Source organism: Electrona antarctica, assembly GCF_951216825.1.
Source record: "Electrona antarctica genome assembly, chromosome: 5".
NCBI classification, from domain to species: domain Eukaryota; kingdom Metazoa; phylum Chordata; class Actinopteri; order Myctophiformes; family Myctophidae; genus Electrona; species Electrona antarctica.
The window spans coordinates 34,141,038-34,160,087 of record NC_136810.1 but is presented as its reverse complement, the minus strand read 5'-3'; the positions used below and the strand labels follow the sequence as shown (position 1 = coordinate 34,160,087).

At 43.6% G+C, this 19,050-nt stretch overlaps 2 protein-coding genes across 2 annotated transcripts; one reads left to right on the top strand and one right to left on the bottom strand.

Moving 5' to 3' along the window:
- The first annotated feature begins 168 nt into the window (after positions 1-168).
- Positions 169-6,614, top strand: anxa2a (annexin A2a). Its single transcript, XM_079501392.1, has 13 exons — positions 169-729; positions 1,513-1,567; positions 1,685-1,778; positions 2,211-2,305; positions 2,457-2,570; positions 3,465-3,555; positions 4,576-4,655; positions 4,750-4,809; positions 4,932-5,025; positions 5,431-5,526; positions 5,772-5,830; positions 6,071-6,193; positions 6,295-6,614. The coding sequence occupies exons 2-13, from the start codon at positions 1,523-1,525 to the stop codon at positions 6,352-6,354; spliced, it is 1,011 nt and encodes a 336-aa protein (XP_079357518.1). The 5' UTR covers positions 169-729; positions 1,513-1,522; the 3' UTR covers positions 6,355-6,614.
- A 1,407-nt stretch (positions 6,615-8,021) lies between these two features.
- Positions 8,022-10,870, bottom strand: LOC306923153 (E3 ubiquitin-protein ligase TRIM47-like). Its single transcript, XM_079501181.1, has 2 exons — positions 10,521-10,870; positions 8,022-10,280 (listed from the first exon to the last, which is right to left on the bottom strand). Exon 2 carries the CDS (start codon positions 10,269-10,271, stop codon positions 9,180-9,182), a length of 1,092 nt encoding a protein of 363 aa, XP_079357307.1. The 5' UTR covers positions 10,272-10,280; positions 10,521-10,870; the 3' UTR covers positions 8,022-9,179.
- Between the last annotated feature and the right edge of the window lie 8,180 nt (positions 10,871-19,050).

The window sequence follows — 19,050 nt, the reverse complement described above, 5'->3', positions numbered from 1 at the left end:
GATGTATTCTATGTAAATGGTATATATAAGTATATTTTGTATACTCTGTCACAATTCTGGCTCCTCATGAGTAATGAGACTCACCTGTGTTTTGTGGGGGTGGCACATAACGAGGGGAGGGACTCGATCTGAGGGAACTAGATAAAAGTGATGAAAATGTGTGCATCTGTATACTGACCTGACGAAGATCTGTCAAGATCGAAACGTTGTCTATTTATTCAATAAAGTAATTCTTTACCAAAAGAATGGTGTGCGGGCCCTACCTCCTTCCAACAAGTTGACTTTGCCATAGTTTTTCCACAACTTGACTTTCATGAGCTGAATTAGCAAACTGATCTCGAGTTGAGTTCTGCCAGGGATACTCAAGGGTGATTTGATTTGTTGTACTTAGTTGTGTCCCAAAATAACCTAACTCGACGCGCTGCAACACGGTGTGTGTGAGCTTGTAGGTCTGTAAATTGGGACTTTCATTGGACAGGGTGGGGTCTGAGTAGCCTGGCTAATAAGCCAGACTAATATCACACTGATTCGGTCTGGTTTATTAACCAGGCTAGGGTCTGAGTGCAGAGTAGACCTACGCATGTGGAGCTGAAAGGGGAGTATATTTTGGTCAGGGGAGGAGAAAGGGGAAGCCTTTCCATGGGAAAACCCTGTGGTATTTAAGTACCACACCCAGTCCACTCCACACACAGTACTCTTCTGTGCATCATCTCAACTTTGTTAAATCAGGTAGGCTGACAGTATTCATGCTTTACAATTGTGTTCTAACTATGATTTCTGTTTGCCAAGTTAATGAGGTTACTTCTGCGGTAGCTTGAAGAGAGTTCTCTGTCACTTAATACATTAGGAAGATTAGTGATTTACGGTAAACCACATAACACATGATAATCACCTGTATGCTCCTGCTCATTCAAGTACAGTAGTATGTTAATGTTCAATTTAGCAGCTTGCAATGTGTTAAATGGTGTACTTCATGCTAGAAGAGGCCTTCTTAACATAAATGATACAGTGCGTTTAAGACATTCCACAGCAAAGTATTTAACGGACCACCAAAATCTACTGAAACATAATTTGGCTGACACTGTGTCTGGCTGGCAGATGTGTGTCAGAACTAAACTCCTTGTGTGTTTAATTCATTGTTTGAAAAAAAAGTGTAAACTACTTTTGGCAACAGTGTTATCTGTAGTTGTGTTATCAATGGACTGTTATCTGTAAGTATTAACAATTAAACTATTTGATGAGATTAAATGGCTTAAACTTGGTGTGGATATTTTGAGACGGGTTCTGTAAACTTTCAAGAGGAAACTGGTCTTGTGATGAAATGTGCCTTATGACTAATTGTTGCCAGTAGTGTGTGGGTGGGGGGGGAGAGGGCGAGGACTATATACAAAGCAAATCTGACCTCAGCAGGGTCAGATTTGCACACTGATGTGTCAACAATATGTGGTGGGCACTGAGCTTTACCTTGTGTGATTTGATAAACAAAACCATTCGTTTGTCATCTTTTTCCAGGACAATCAACATGGCTATGGTATCCGAGTTCCTGGGTCAACTCTCTCTTAATACAGTAAGACACTAGTTTCAGTCAGTAACATAAATCCAACACTAAGGACATTGCATTTAATCGTTCACTTGGATTCACTCCACAGTCCACACTCATTATAACATTGTCTTGAATCCACAGTGCCAAGAGGCCACCTACCCCACTGTGGTTCCTGCCAAGGACTTTGATGCTGATAAAGATGCAGCCAGAATAGAGACGGCTATCAAAACCAAGGGTAAATGGTTCACATGTTTTTTTGTAAATTAGTGCTAAGTGTGGGATGGGCAATGAAGCTGGTATTTGTGAGTCAGCTTCCTGGCTTTAAACACGTTTTACTGTGCTTGGAGCCTGGGAACGTCTCCAATGTAATGCTTCACTGCTGATGGTCTCCATCCCAGCCAGTGGCAATTTCTGTCATGAGTAAAGCCATGGAAGCTTACTCATCTGATGGAAGGCCTGTCAAACATGGTGGTGAAATGGTGAAACGGTACAGTTAAAAGTCTTTATGCAGAAAATTACTACTGGTGTTTTTGGAAACAATTGCTATTTTACCTCTTCCATTTACATATAACATAATGTTCAATCAATTCTATTCAAGTTCATGTAATATGAAAATGCAAATCCATCATCCTTTTGTCTATATCTCCACTCTGTACTTCAATGCCAGGGGTGGATGAGCATGCCATCATTGACATCCTAACCAAACGGACGTACTCCCAGAGGCGAGACATTGCCTTCGCATATGAAAGGAGAGCCAAGAAGGTAGGCCATATAACAAATCTGGCCAGTCTTGCCTGATAAGTCTGAGTCTGATAAGCTTATTTCCATCAATTCACACACGTTAGACGTTACAATGCAGGGTCCTTGATAATATAGGCCACTCTCTGATGAGGTTCGATGCTTTTCTTAACAGGACATGATCACAGCCCTGAAGGGAGCGCTGTCTGGTTCACTGGAACCCGTGATTCTGGGACTGATGAAGAGCACGGCCCAGTACGACGCCTCAGAGATCAGAGGATCTATTAAGGTAAAGGACACATTATATTACCTGTTAAGGCTTACCAGAAAACACTGGAGCAGGTTGTAAGGCTGCACTGCCCTCTCCTGGTAAAATGACAGTAATTGTCTCCACCTTGCACTCCAAATGAGTCCATGTGTGTGCGTGTGTCCGTCCGTCCCTCTGTTAACAGCTCATCTCCGGCACCGTTAACCCGGTCGATGCCAAATTTTCCACACACACTCCCTGGTTGCCAACGATGAACCTCTGCCCCAAAATTTCCAGAATGGCCTGTTATAGCACTACCAGGAGGCCGACTTTTGAAAAACAATTATTTTTATATTACTCCTCCAGATTCTGTCCAAAAATCCCGCAAATCGTTACACACTATCTCTATAGTCATGTGTTCAAGACGGATCTGTCCGATATTTCATATTCCATCCTAATGCTAACATTGGCTTTCAAAGATTGCAGGATTGGCCCATTTTGAACAAAAAGCCTGAAATCACATGAACGCAGCGTGCAATTTACGTGAAATCTTTCACGGACTTTCCTACTAGACTGAGGAATATATCCCACCCTTTTGACATTGGCCTGTTATGGTGGTGTTGGTTGGTGGTGCTATAACAGTTATAGCACCACCAACAACTCACAGGCTCACAATGTTGTGAGCTTGTAGATCAGTTTGGGAACCACTGCTTTAGTAGATGGTCTATCCAGGCCTGGGATTTAGTCCTCCCCTGCTGTGTCGCCTTTTTCAACAACAAAATTGAAAATCAACATGGCTGCATCATACTAATCAATAATCATAGTAGTTAAATGATAGTGTCACACTTTTTCATTTGTATGATCTGAATGTTATCACTACTAAGTCTCCGTATTGATGGAAATATGAATGGAAAGATGTTTCATTTTCATTCTCAGGGTCTTGGAACAGATGAGGAGGTCCTAATTGAGTTTCTGTGCTCGCGCAGCAACAGTGAGCTGGTAGAGATCAAGAAAGTTTACAAAGAATGTAAGTCTAAAACGTGCATTTAATAAGATTCTCAGCCATTAATATGAGATGTGGAAGCTGGCATCCCAAATTGGCTAACATTGGCTTACAAAGTTTGCAGGACGCCCGTTTTGAACAAAAAGCCTCAAATCATGAATGCAGCGTGCAATTTACATGAAATCTTTCACAGACTTTCCTACTAGGCTGAGGAATATATCCCACCCTTTTCACATTGGCCTGTTATAGCGCCACCAACAGGTGGATTTTTGCAAAACACATTTTTTGGAACAAAATGCCTCAAATCATCCAATTGCCATCCAAGGCGTAAGAAGAAATGGGACCCTTTTCACATTGGCCTATTATAGCGCCACCAGGAGGCCACAACCTGACCTGCCCTGGTGGAGACCTGTGCCCCGAGGGGCACTTTATCTAGTTTATTCTCCCTTGGGCCTGATGAAAGGTGGATTTTCAGGCCTGTTTTAAAAGATGTCAGATTTTTTTGAGGGAGGGGGTCAGGGCATTCCACACCTTGGTGGCCGTGTTGTAGAAGGAGAATTTACCCATATTTGTTTTAAAAGTGGGAGGTACCAGATCGTTGTTCACGCTCCCTCTAGTATTGTGGCTGTGGGTGTCAGTGTGTCACTCACTATTTTGAGGTAGTTGGTCAGGTATGCGGGTACTGTTGAGGGCAAGGCTGCATTTACAATTTTGAATGTCAAACCCATTTTCAATTGCTTAACTCTGTCTTCTACCAGACTAGCCAAATGGGATGGAAAGAGGTGGGTCATGGGCCCCGGGCCGAGAAGTAGTCGAATTAGTTTGGTTTGGGAGGTCTGAAGCTTAGTCTTAAGTGACATTGTGATGCTGGAGAATCAAGAGGTGGAAGCATAGTCAAAGGATGGCTGAATCAGAGCTCCTGCTAGAGTTTTGAGAGCACTTTTGTTGACAAAAGAGGACATTCTGCCCAAGAATCTTGTTCTTTGATTTACTTATTTTTTTTAAATCAGCTGAATATCTGACTTGTAAATGTTTTTACTGCAGTGTTCAAAAAGGACCTGGATAAGGATGTGGCTGGGGACACCTCCGGGAACTTTGCCAAGCTACTCCTTGCCCTGATTCAGGTGACTTCTAGTGGTTCCTGTCTTAATGCATATTTGTCTTTAACACCATATGCCCTCAACCAGTTCCCTGAGTCATACCATTATTTCTATGCAGACTAAGAGGACAGACCCATCCTGTGTTATAGACTATGAAAAGATTGATGAAGATGCCAGGGTAAGTACCATCACATTTCAGTCAGCATACTGTATGTGAATGTCTATGTAAACGCATGACACCCTGTGCCATGAGCTTGCAAAGGCGCCCCTCTTGACAAGTGGTTCATTATTGTAACCCAGGCTCTATACAATGCTGGAGTTGGGACGAAAGGAACAGATGTGGCTACATGGATCTCCATTATGTCAGAGAGAAGTGTACCCCACCTCCAGAAAGGTACAAGATCCAGTCAAGTTACAGCATTAAGTCTTCTTAACAAATGTCTAATGAAGTGCACATAAGAGGGAAGGCCGATGACATGCAAGCAAAGTGTCTCGGGTCAGATTTGAATTTTGAACAGGGGTCAGCTGCAGGTTGATTTGACTTGGTTACTAGGTCAGTAAGAACTAAGAATCACTGATCCCGTAACCTTAATGTCGCCAGTTTGATTATCAATTATAGGGACCTTTGTTGCACATTGTAAGCCTCCTCACCTCACCCTCACCTCCAAGTCTCTCTTCACTGTCCTATGCAGAATTCTAATAAAAGTGCTATAAAGATAAGCAGACTTGTATGCGCTTTGTGTTCTAATGCAGAGTAAATACTGTAACCACTGACTAATTGTTCTCTCTCCCTTGCTAGTATTTGACAGATATAAGAACTATAGCCCATATGACATGCAGGAGAGCATCCGCAAAGAAGTTAAAGGAGACCTAGAAAAGTCATTCCTCACACTGGGTACGTACTCCGCACTTGTGTGTGTGTGTGCGTGTGCGTGTGCGTGTTTTTATGTCCGGAGACTCAGGCTTCAGTCTCGCCTCCTCGGGAGACAGGTCTGCACTTGACTATATTTATGTAATTTTTATCAAGTTCTAAAATCAGTCATAACAAATGTATGTACTGTACATTAGTTCAAGTTCCTGAATCAGCTAGGATGGAACATGACTTATCAAATGTTTATTTATTTTGCATTTATGTTCCAGTTCAGTGCTTTGAGAACAAACAGCTGTACTTTGCCAACAGACTCAGTGAAGGCATGAAGGTAATTTATAACACCCACTTTATTTTTCTTGCTGAAATTTGGTTATTTTCAGTTTTGGGGATATTTTTGGGAACAGATGCAATGCATGTGAGATGTACTGTACATGTTCTTGTGAAAGTACAATATTCCTACAGGAATGCTGCAGCTGCCAGTGGCTTACACCAGCATTGCATCACTCTGAGCTTATAGAGTGCTTAGTGTTTGCTACTGTATGTATCTCAGTGCCTCTTGTCTGCTTAGGGCAAGGGAGCCAAGGAGAAGGTGGTGACCAGAATAATGGTGTCACGCTGTGAAGTGGATCTCATGAAGATCCGAACAGAGTTCAAGGCACACAATGGCCAGTCCCTGTACAAGACCATCACTGTAGGTGTCAACATAATACAGATCATATACAATATTGAACATTTATTTAAACAATTTAGAATAGGAATTGATCTCATGCTGTGTATTTGTTCCACATTCAGGAACACACCAAAGGCGACTACCAGAGGGCTCTGCTTAGCCTGTGTGGTGGAGATGACTGAAGCACGAATGACATCTAGCTTTCTCATAATGACCAGTTTCCACTCTTGGATAGGCTGGTGGAGAGGGTGACCACTGGATTACAAATATAAACCAACAGTGCAAATGCAGTGCTTACTTTTCTTTTCATATCGAAATTGGACAGTGCTACATGGAAATTATTTTCCAGAAGACAGTTTTACATTAACAAAGTATTAAGGTGCCAAAGCACAGTTTACAGTTTTTAACATGTACAGACAATAAAAATGCTTTGATAAATGAATGCTTTGACATTTTGTTTGTTTCAGTGAACAATGCATGTGGTTCTCCAGCAGAGGGCACCAGTGTAACATTTGAATGAAAATAACTTAACTGTTTGGAGAGAAGGCATGGACTGTTATGCATTGCCTTAATTAACTATAGAACACTAGCAGCTATTTGGGCACGTCTTAACGAGTCAAAATATAAAATGTGAATCTGCTTTCATTTATTAAACTTTGACTCTTACTGCAGTATTGCTTATTATACCCACATGTCAGAGACATTACAAGCTATGATTCAATGTTTATGGGGACCACAGCCTATGACTGTATGTTGAAAGAAGAATGATGTACATTATTTTGTCTAATCCTCAGGCATATGACAATGCAGTACGAAACTATACATGGCCTATTTGAGCACTGTCCAGCCACAGGCCAACAACAGCGACCATCTGCTCAGCCTGTGGTGCAGTCTTATAGACCTACTGTCAATATCCATTTGTAGTTTTTTTAAGTCCCCAACGGGGGAGAATATAATAGGTCGAATGTGCCGCTTTTTATCGTTTGGGTTTACACAAAGATGGACATAGCTGGAGTGAAGATATATATTTTTTAGATACTTACACGCTGATATTAGTAGATTTTGAGGCCTATGTTTTTGCCAGGAGTGTTGATTTCGTCGACTAATACTATGACAAAAAAAACGTTCGTCAACTACCTTTTTTCACTGATGAAAACTAAATAGAAACTAAATGAAAACTAAGCTACAGTATCATGACTAACTAGATAAAGTGCCCCTCGGGGCACAGGTCTCCACCAGGGCAGGTCAGGTTGTGGCCTCCTAGTGGCGCTATAATAGGCCAATGTGAAAAGGGTGCCATTTCTTCTTACTTGGATGGGAATTGGATGATTTGAGGCATTTTGTTCCAAAAATGTGTTTTGCAAAAATCCACCTGTTGGTGGCGTTTCATGATTTGAGGCTGTTTGTTCAAAACAGGCCAATCTATCTATTAAAGAAAGTTTGAATATCATTATTGCATGCTGTGTATAGGCTACTATTATTACTGATATCATTCTATGTTGGTGGGGAAATGTCCCTATGGAAATGTAATAAAATACATCATACTGTATGTTTTGTAGGCCTTTTGTAGGGGTATCTGCATATTTCTAAAGTAGCAATTTAAGGAATTGTAACTAAGACATTTTTTAAATTAAAAAAAATAAGACCATAATTGCACCATTCAAAAGTAATCAACACACTATACTATAAAAGTCAAACATTGGCCAAATTGTCAAATATCTAAGACATATATCTTTTACATGTTCAAAATGATCAAATTAGATTAATTTTCATGATGCTAATTTTCATAAACTCTGCTGGCCAGTTGTTCTGACTTCATTTGTTTTATTCGTAAAAACATTTTACAGGCATAACCCCCACCCCTACTGTTTACCTCTCAGGAAACAAACTATATGTGCGCTATAGATTTCTCTTTTGGATCATGAGAAAGAGTGGGAATCATTGCTTCAGTCAGACCACATGTTAAGTTATACATTTCCATATTACACCTAAGGGGATAAAAAAGTGGTCATTCATTAAAATTAACATTTTTAAATTAAAGCAGTTCACAGGCATTTGCACATAATTACAACTAGAGATTTCACATTTTCATCTTCTATAATTCATAACTTGCAGCTACATAAAATAACCAATCATTCATATCAAAATCATTGCATTCTTAGAAAATAGTACAAGTAAAAGAAAAGTACAAAAACTACAATGTTGTGACCTTTTGGATCTTAACTGGTTCATCTAAATAATACATGTTTCAATGGAGAGCTCATTTAGTATATTAGTCTGTAGTTCTTTTTAAATATTTGTATTGTTTTTTTAATTTTTCCACGTACATGCACATACTTTACAAAATACATACTTTACAAAACTGACCAGCAGACAAAACAAATAAAAACAAAAAACAGTGGGACGGGGGACGAGGGGGTTCCTCCAGTTCTACTCATCATCCATGCCATACCATAAAAAACAAAACAAAAAGAAAAGAAAGCGAAAAGGAAAGAAAACCAAGACAGCCACAGTATTGCACATGCAATTCACATGTAGACATAATTAGTCTGTAATTAGTTCTAATTAACACATGTACAATAGTTTCTTGTTTTTCATTGAAATGACAGTTGAATTGAACTTTTAATATAAACATTTGTTATAATTGAAAACAGACTGCAGGTTAAATTAGTCTAATCTGTGTGATTGATCGGAGAGAAGATCAGAGGAGCAGAGTTTTTACCACCATCAATGGGATTAGGATTAACAATTGGATAGAGTTTCTCAGTGAAGGTGCAGTCAGTGAAAGAGTAGAGATGAACTCTGGCCTCCACATCATAAAAGGAGACCAGACCCTCCTCATAATCCACAAACACTCCCACTGTCTGGACCTTCTGTTTTACAGGAAGGATGACACAAGGGTCAGTAAGAGTCCTGTACTCATTTCCATGAATAAACCCTATAGACCAGAAACCCCGATTGGGACTCTGTATGACTTGTTTCCTATTGATTGACTCCCTGGCCACTCCTATAGCCCAACTAGTCTTCCCTTTAACCTGAACCTCATAGTCAGCTCTGCATCACGTAGCTTCTTCTCCATCTCTTGACTGAGTGTCTTCAAAGCGGTCCTCACAGTCTCCACATATGAAGATTTATGGACATTGACCTGGGTGGGTGGAGGGGTGTTGGTGGATGGGATGTTCTGGAGGAGGTGGAGGTGGTCTTCAGTGTGAGAGAGCTGCATCAGCTCAGAGCTTCTCTTCTTTAACTCAGTGATTTCTTGTTGCAGATCTTTGATGAATCCTTCGGCTTGTTTCTCTGTTGTTTTCTGCTTCTCTTCAATCTCATCAATGAGCTCAGCCTGGCTTCTCTGAATACAGCTGATCAGAGCAGTGAAGACCTGACCACTGTATGCCATCTCTCTGTCTGCATCTTTCTTACCGAGTTCTACTGAGTGTGTGACCTCCTGAATCTTCTCTCGTCTCTCCTGGATCATCTGCTGAACTTCAGCCTCTGTCTTTCCCAGCTCAGCCTTCTTTCCGTCATATGCCTCTTCTAGAGATACAATGTTATGTAGCTTGTGGTCTGACTTTGTGCAGATCTGACAAACACACATGTGGTCGGTCTTACAGAACAGCTCCAGAGGTTTGTCATGTTCCTTACAAATAAAATCTTCCAGGTTCTTTACAGGTTTGATTAGTTTGTGTCGTTTTAACGGTGTGACTCTCTGATGAGGCTCCAGGTGAGTCTCACAGTAGGAGGTCAGACACACCAGGCAGGATTGAAAGGCTTTGAGCTTGGTCTCAGTACAGACGTCACAGGATACTTCATCTGGTTCAGCAGGGTCTTGGTTTGTGATGGAGGTTTTGTTCAGCTGCTTGGATTTCCTGAACTGATCAGCCATCTCAGAAATGAAAGTGTTGACAAGGATGTCTGGTCTCGTACAGAAGATTGTTTGACATAGTGGACACAGACACACATCATTACTGTCCCAGTAATGTGTGATGCAGGTTTTGCAGTAGTTGTGTCCACATGGAGTGCTGACTGGATCAGTGAACACATCCAGACAGATGGAACACAGGAACTGCTCTTCAGACAGAAGAATGCTGACAGAAGCCATGTTTACACCCTAAAAAAAAAAAAAAAAAAAAAAGAATATTAACTTCTCACAGCTGAATAGTTATGAATCAGATCGGCAACGGGAGTCGAACACTCTAATGTTGACGATATACCTCAGGCTGTACTTCCTGGAAACCATACAAATATTAAACAGGGGAATTTAAAGGAATACGTAAATATGAGAAGTCTGGATACAGTTACAACACAATATTCTCAGTTACTGAATCATTAAGTCCTTAGGTGTACTCACCTTTTCACTACAGTATGTTCATAAAAGTCGTGTTCAGTCAGTGTTTGTAGAGTGTATGCTGCCTCCGAACTAGTTTCCCTGTTTAACTTTCATTTCACTAGATTTGCGTCACATGAGAAACCACTCCCTGTGCTGTAGTTGTTAACCCTTCACATCCTCCATTCTTCTCTGTCTTGCATCTCTTTCTCATTCCATTCAAGTCCTGCTCCACTTGTTCTTTACCACTTCAACTGGCTAGGTGCTTGGGTAGACCTGGTAAAGACAAATCTACAGAGGGGTGCCCTGGGCGTGGCCATTACTGAAGTTATTAAGTTAAATTAACTGATTAGCTACACATGGCCTACAGGGCACTGCTGCTCCATGCATTAGTTTCCTGTAGGCAATGTGTAACTAATATCAGTTAATGTTATACACCTCAGAAATGGCCGTGGCCCGGGCACCCCTCTGTGGATTCGTGTCGCTGGTTCCCTTCCCTGATTGCCCAGCCTGAGTGGACTCACCTGCGGGTGCCAGCTGAGCCTGGTCTAATCAGCTGAAGGATAGCCTGCTGGTGAATGATTCCTGTCATTTTGGTAGGAGCTAGGGGCTGAAACCAGACAGTATACATTACCTTAATTTGTTACATACCGTTATGGAATTATAAACACAAGCACTTCTGTAGATATTAACAGAACTGCAGTGAAGAAAACACAAGGCAGAGTTTCAAATCATTTACATTTAAAAACATCCATGTCTGAGTCAGAGTCAGACACAATAATACATTAGGCCTGCTGGAGATAAACATCCATGCATGGAACTAAACAAAAAAATGAGGGCTGGGCAATATGGACAAAACAAAATATCACAAATAATATTGGATCAAATACAAGCATGCAATGAATTGCAACTTGTAAAATAAGTATGAAAAAGGTTGAAGTAGGATAAACTAGAAAAAGTGCCCTTCTGGGCACAGGTCTCCACCAGGAGGATAGGACTGTGTGAGATGTTTGGCAAAATGTTTAGGAGTAATATAAACATGTTTGCCTTTGATGGCAATTGGATGATTTGAGGCATTTTGTTCCAAAAATGTGTTTTGCAAAAATCAACCTGTTGGTGGCGCTATAACAGGCCAATGTGAAAAGGGTGGGATATATTCCTCAGCCCAGTAAGAAAATGTGTGAAAGATTTCACGTAAATTGCATGCTGTGAAAGCTAATTATAGCCAATTAGGATGGAATATGAAATATCGGACAGATCCGACTTGAGCACATGACCATAGAGATAGTGTGTAACGATTTGTGAGATTTTTGGACAGAATCTGGAGGAGTAATATCAAAAAATGTGTTTTACAAAAGTCGGCCTCCTGGTGGCGCTATAAAAGGCAGATGCGGAAAATGCAGGTCAACGGTTTGTCCTTGGCCTCTAGGGAGTGTGCATGCAACGTTTCACGCAGATCGGTGCAGTTTTAGGTAAAAACATGTGAAAAGCTGCCTCATGGTGGCGCTATAACAGGCCGTTCTGGAAAATGCGGGGCAGAGGTTCATCGTTGGCATCCAGGGAGTGTGTGTGCAAAGTTTGGCATGGATCGGGCCAACGGTGCCGGAGATTAGCTGGTAACAGACGGACGGAAGGAAGGACGCACACACGCACACACACACACACACACGGACGGAGTGCAAAACATACTCTCTCCCCATGCCTTCGGCCTGGTGGAGACAAATATATTTGGGCCTTGGGCCTTGTTCTGCCTCCGAGCCCACGTCGTATTTAGCATGGCTAACTAGAAGGTCTCCAAGCTCCCACGGAAGACCTGCATGACAAGATGCTGCAGCGGTGGGGTGGCGGACACAGACGCCCAACGCCCCGAACGACCACCGCCACTAATGCTTCACGTGCATGGGCTGTCGGGCTCTGGACGTCCCACAGCGCTATCGCAGGAAACTAGAATGGTGAGGACACTGTCTTCCCTGGCTGGGCCATCTCCCCAAGACAACAAGGTATGTGATTGTGATGCTAGGTTTGTTTACCTTAACGCTAATTAAACTGTACGAGGTCGGGATACCTCTTTGGGATTCCTCTTTTGATGGCTTCATAGGTTTTCAGATAGGATGTTTTCAGGGGGACCCACTCCAACTAACAAGTCTCGTCACGGGATATCAGTTAGCCAGCCCGAGCTGGGCTATTTGCTACACTGCTGAAAACTGGCCTGGAACACAACTCAAGTGGTGCTCCACATGTCTTCCCTAGGTTTCACCATAAATCCAGAGAAGAGCGTGATTGTGCCCACAAGGTCGATAGACTTCATAGGCATAGCACTGGACTCAGTCTCCTACACGGTTCGGTTGAGCCAAGCGAGGATTGACGCTTTCTGGAATGGCCGGACTCATGGCGTCGGCCATCTCACTAGTACGACTAGGCAGACTGCAAATGAGACCTTTTCAGAGATGGATAGGATCTCTACATGTGCCCACCATGTGCCTTTCACAGCGAGTGACGGTGCCTGCGGACTGCGCACTCGCACTCAGGTGTTGGTCAGACAGACGTATCTTGACGGAGCACGTCCCACTGGGACTGACCTTGGCCAGGAAGATTGTCACCACGGATGCCAGCCTGTAGGGGTGCAGGAAGGCCAGAGGTGAGGGGACGGATCCCTGAGGCTTGCCCACATCAACTATCTGGAGCTCCTGGCGGTTTTCCTTGCTCTGTGGCACTTCGACCCGTTCATACAGGGTTGTCATGTTCTTGTACGAACCAACGACACCAGCACAATGTGCTACATCAACAGACAGGGAGGACTCAAGTCCTTACGCCTGCATATGTTGGCACACATGCAGGCTACTGACGTGGTGTGACAAGCACCTGCTGTCACTCACGGCCTGTCACGTCTTCGTTACAACGAATGCTTTATGATGATCTTTATAATAACTGCGACCGCAGGTCAGTTACTATGAAAACGTGGAACATTTCCTGTACATAGTACAGGAAGCCTGTCACACTTCCTGCACACACACACACACACACACACACACACACACACACACACACACACACACACACACACACACACACACACACACACACACACACACACACACACACACACGTACGCTTTGAAGAGCCTTGGCTTGTACGTTTTCATGCTTTACTTGTACTTATACTGTTGCATTTCTGTATTTTGTGCGAAAGTGCATTGAGAAATGTCCTCAGAAACTTGTTTCTGTACATTTCGAGAATAAATAAGAACTGTGTTCCAAAAATAAACAAATGATCGCGGTGGTTTGACTCATATGGATATAAAGAATCAACTGACTGAGAGAAAACGCTAATGTTACTGCTGTCGAATTCTTAAAAATTTCTGTTGTGACAACACAGAGACCGGAGCAACGGATTGTGTGGCCTTGGTCTTTCCCTAATGGGACTGATCGAGGGTAGCTACTGGGATGTAAGTTGGGACTTGATCACCCCGACTGAGTCACCTGAGTGAGGGGTATGATGTTGCCAGACGCGAAACCCGGATGACCTTGGGATACATCACTGAGGATACGTCCCAGGTGCATCCATGCAATGTTTTTGAGTGGTGTAAACCACTCCTACAACTGGCTTTTGTGTGCAGAAAAAAATGACCATGGTTGCTATGTTCAAAATAATTTCTGACGTAATTAAATCACACCCGGGTGAACTGGATGACCGTAGCAACCGTGGTCATTTTCTCTGCGCAAAAACAGCCAGTTTTGAAATCACATCCGGGTGTGATTTCATTACGTCAGACATTATGTCAGACCACAGCTGATCATGCTATATAAAACCTTACACCACTCAGTTCACACGGGTGTGATTTTTTAGTTATATGAGACAATTTAAAATGAAACTTCTACGGCCCTGGACCAGGGGATGAGCGAGTGACATAAAGACTTCGGTAGAGATTTCACCGTCTGTCTGCTCCGCTGTAGTGCTGACATAATGAAGTGACCTTATTCTCAGCCCTGCAGTCGCTTCTCGCCTAAGGCGTCTTACTAGTTGTTTAAGACACCCTTTCTCCTCTTTTGATCACAGTCCAAAACTGTCTTGTTTTTGTTCCCCTCAGCAATATTGTAAATACTTTCATTTTGTTTCTCCTTTCCTTTTCTTTTTTTTGGCTTTTTTTCTCCTTTGAAGTGTTCCTTCTGAAGTAATAAATTGAGCATGCACCTGTTATGTGTTGTCCTAATACTGTAATGCACCTGAAGAAAGTGAGAACTATACAGAGACATTGGAGATGGTGTCACTTGGAGAAGGGATGACATGGGACGGGGGAGAGAGAAAAGGGTTGAAAAAAAGAAACTTGGGAAATGCACTAAAGACTTTTCTGTTTAAGAAATGTGTAACGTATTTCTCTTTACAAATAAAATAAACAATAAAAAAATAAAAAGTGTCAACTCTCTCCGACTTTAGGCCTGGATGCGTTGGCACACCCTTGGTCAAAAGGTCTGCTCTACGTATCCTCCCTTTCACTCTGGCCAGGGTGAGGACTCAAGGTCTTAGCATGCTACTGGTGGCCCCAGCGTGGGGGTCTTGGAGGTCCTGTATGACCAGCATTGGCAGCTCCTACTACGGAGAGATCTGCTCACGCAGACGGGGCACGAGGTCTTCCACCCGTGTCCGTAGGACCTAGATCTCTGCGTTTGGCCCGTGAGGGGCTGAACCTGAACACCGAAGGCCTGCCCACGAATGTCGCCGCGGCGATTCTGGGTGCCAGGGCCCCGTCGACCAGACAATGGTACAACACAACGTTTGAACGTTGGTGCTCAGCCAGACCTAATCAGGTTATCCCGTTCCAGGCCTCGGTGGTGCACATTCTGACCTAGGAGTTTCTGGATAGAGGCTTAGGCCTCTCCTCAGTGAAGGTCAATATGGCAGCCATTTTGTCATACCACCAAGACGGTAGGTGAACAGCTGCTGGTCCGCCGATTCACGAAAAGCATTGTGCGCGCCTGTCCAGTTTCTAGGTCTCTGGTCCCTTCCTGGGATCTGAGCTTGAAGTTCCTCTCACTGAAGACCGCTCTATTGGTTGCCCTGACAACCGCAAAACAGACACTCCAGAGTGTCTATTAGGCCGAACCTGGCGTTCATGCCTAAGAATTTCCCCTCTGTGAGCGTGTGGATGTGGTGACTGGTCATAAGGCGGTCTATGACAGTCAGCTTATCCTGGAGCACATATGGCAGTACAGACTGCCGGCTCCCTAGATAGGGTTTTCTAGGTCGGTCACCCGGATAGCCCCTGTGCTCTGTTTCCCGATCTGAGGGTGTTGACGTGAGGTGTGCACGCCCTCCTGAGAAGGGGGACCATGGTTGGGCCCATATTCAACTAGTGGTAGAGGTACGGGGGTGTATGCAACTCCCATAGGGCGACTCACTAGTGGACGACCTTAAACTAACTCTAGGTTACTTCAATAACCACAGCTAGTTAAGGGATTGAGTGACGTGAGTCGCCCGAAAAAGTACCCTTCTTGCTTAACGCGAGCAGAAGAATAATGGTTGATAGGAATGACACGGCACGGCAGCGGCTGGCTTTATCACCTCAGAGGGAGGCACCGTCATGCCATGATGCGCAAAAGCCGGAACCAATAAGAAAATTGTTCACGCCACAAGATGGTGCTCTCCCATAGGGTGACTCACGTTGCTCACTTCCTTAACTAACTGGGGTTACTGAAGTAACCTACAGTTTTGGATGATCGAAAACCATGCAAAGTACCATGCAAAATACCCACCCATACATGCCTCATTTACAAATGGGAGTTACAATAGTCAAGTTTTGACAAGACTGTTGTCTGAATTAGGAGCTGGGCTGACTGTGTGAGGAATGGTCTAATTCGTCGTATGTTATAGAGTGTAAACCTACAGGATCGAGTGACAGCTGTACTGACTGACTGTCCAGGACAACACCAAGGTTCCTGGCTGTTGGGACAGACGTAACCAAGGCGTTATCTATGGAAATTCTTAGCTCCCACATGGGGCAGGACATAGCTGGGAAGAAGAGAAGCTCAGTCTTGTCTGGGTTCAGCTTGAGGTGGTTGGAAGACATCCACTGTGAGATGTCAGCCAGGCATGCAGTGATGCACTCTTCCACCTGAGTAGCAGAGGGGGGAGTATAGAAACAGTTGTGTGTCATCGGCATAGCAGTGATAAGATAGATTGTGAGCAGTGATGTAGTGTACAGGGAGAAAAGGAGGGGACCAAGTACAGATCCCTCCCCCAGTTTGGAGGGTACGGGGGGATGATAGCAAACCTTTCCAAGAAACCTGGTAGGTCCGGTCGGTGAGGTAGGAGGAGAACCACTTTAGCACCGTCCCGCAGATGCCTAGATCAGCTAGGGTGTCTACTGTCAGCTGGTGGTTCACTGTGTCAAATGCTGCTGATAGGTCTAGAAGAATCAAGACTGCAGAGTGGGAAGCAGCCTGGGCAGCATGTAGTGCTTCTGTGACTGCGAGGAGTGAAGTTTACGTGGAGTGGGCCTTTTTTAATCCTGACTGGTTGGGATCCAGCAGGTTGTTCTGTGAGAGATGGAGAGAGAGCTGGTTAGAGACAACACGTTCAAGAGTTTTGGAAAGAAAGGAAAGGAGTGATACCGGTCTGTAGTTCTTGACATCTGAGGGGTCAAGAGTTGGTTTCTTGAGGAGTGGCGTTACCCTGGCTGACTTGGAGGCAGATGGGACCCAGCCTGAGGTTACCGAGGTGTTGATGATGAAGGTGATGAAGGGGAGGAGATCAGGTGCGATGGTCTGGAAGATTGGAGACGGGACGGGGTCGAGAGGACAGGTGGTAGGTCTAGTGGATGTGACTAGTTTTAGGACCTTGTATGGGGATAGAGGAGAGAAGGAGGACATGCATGGTATGTTGGGGTTAGTTTTGGTTGAGTCAGACGCTTCTTTATGGGGGAGGGGGGAAAAGGTGCTACTGATATCATCAACCTTTTTTCGAAGTAGGTGACAAAAGCCTCAGCAGTGAGGGATGAGGGTTGAGTGGGGTGAGGGGGTTTAAGGAAGGAGGAGAAAGTTGAGAAGAGCTTCCTTGGGTTAGAAGTGCAGGATTGGAGGAGTGGTAGAAGGAGGTTTTAGCAGTGGTTAGTGAGAGGGAGAAGGCAGAGAGTAGTGAGTGAAAGTGGGAGAGGTCATCTGGTAGCTTTGTCTTGCGCCACTTCCTTTCAGCTGCAAGCTCTTAGTGTCAGTATCATGGTCAGTATGTCAGTATGGTCAATATCATGGTTAGTATCATGTGTGTCAGTATCATGTAACTCAGTATCATGGTCAGTATCATGTCAGTATGGTGGTCAATATCATGTCAGTGTCATGTCAGTATCATGGTCAGTATCATGTCAGTATGATGGTCAATATCATGTCAGTGTCATGCCAGTATCAGGGTCAGTATCATGGTCAGTATCATGTCAGTAAGAACTGCTGACCTGTAACCATGTCCCCAGTTCAATTCCCATTTAGGGACCTGTATTGCACATACCAGGTAATTGGCCTTCTCACCCTCACTTCACGGTCCTGTGCAGAATTTAATACAAATGCCATAATGATAATCAATCACCTCCAAAGCTATTATGGAACATGACTTGTCAAATGCTTGTTCAATATATGTATTTATCATTTATGTTCCAGTTCACTGCTTTGAGAACAAACTCTTTACTTTGCCAACAGAGTCAGTGAAGCCATGAAGGTAATTATGCACTTTATTTTTCTTGCTTAAATTTGGTTATATTCAGCTTTTGGGACATTTTTGGGGGAACAGATGTGAGACGTAGGTACTGTACAATATTCCTACAGGAATGCTGCAGCTACCATGCAGTGACTTGCACCAGCATTGCATCATGCAGTGCCTCTTGTCTGCTTGGAGCAAGGGAGCCAAGGGGAAGGTGGTTGACATGGGAAAATTGCTCTATAGGCATACTGTTATAAAATAACCGAACTGGTACAAACTGACCTGTGGTTTTCTAAATATGTTCCATGTACCAGTGTTTCCCAAGCAGAGAAAGAGGCCATGGGATGCCTACTCCTTAACTACTGTATCTCAGAGATAGTGTAGGCCTACTTATGACTTAGGTACAGTGAGAAATGTAATTATAGGTAAACATGTAGAGTATGTAAATTTGCCTGCAGACTGTCTCTGTCATTTTTCCCTATTCCCTATGCCGACCAGCAACTCTTGTTGATCTGACCTCATCAAACCCTGTACATTCAAGACACGCTCCATATATGGCCAGTACAGAATTAATTCCATATGTTGATATGACCCCCATGCCAAAGCGCCAGCGCTCGCCCAGCAGTCTGCTGTCTGCCATCACCCAGGCGGATGCGTGCACGCGACTAAAAGGCGAGGCCCTCCCCCAACCCATCTTCACTGGATTAGAGATGTACTCCACTTTATTAAATTAAAAAAAAATTAGATGTACCCTGAGAGGCTCGGTATCCAAATTTGAAGACACATGGGGCCCCTTCCTCGCACTTGTAAATTACTTGCAGTTCCAAGCTATTCCAGATTGAATGAGTTTAATCCTGAATCTGAGCATGCT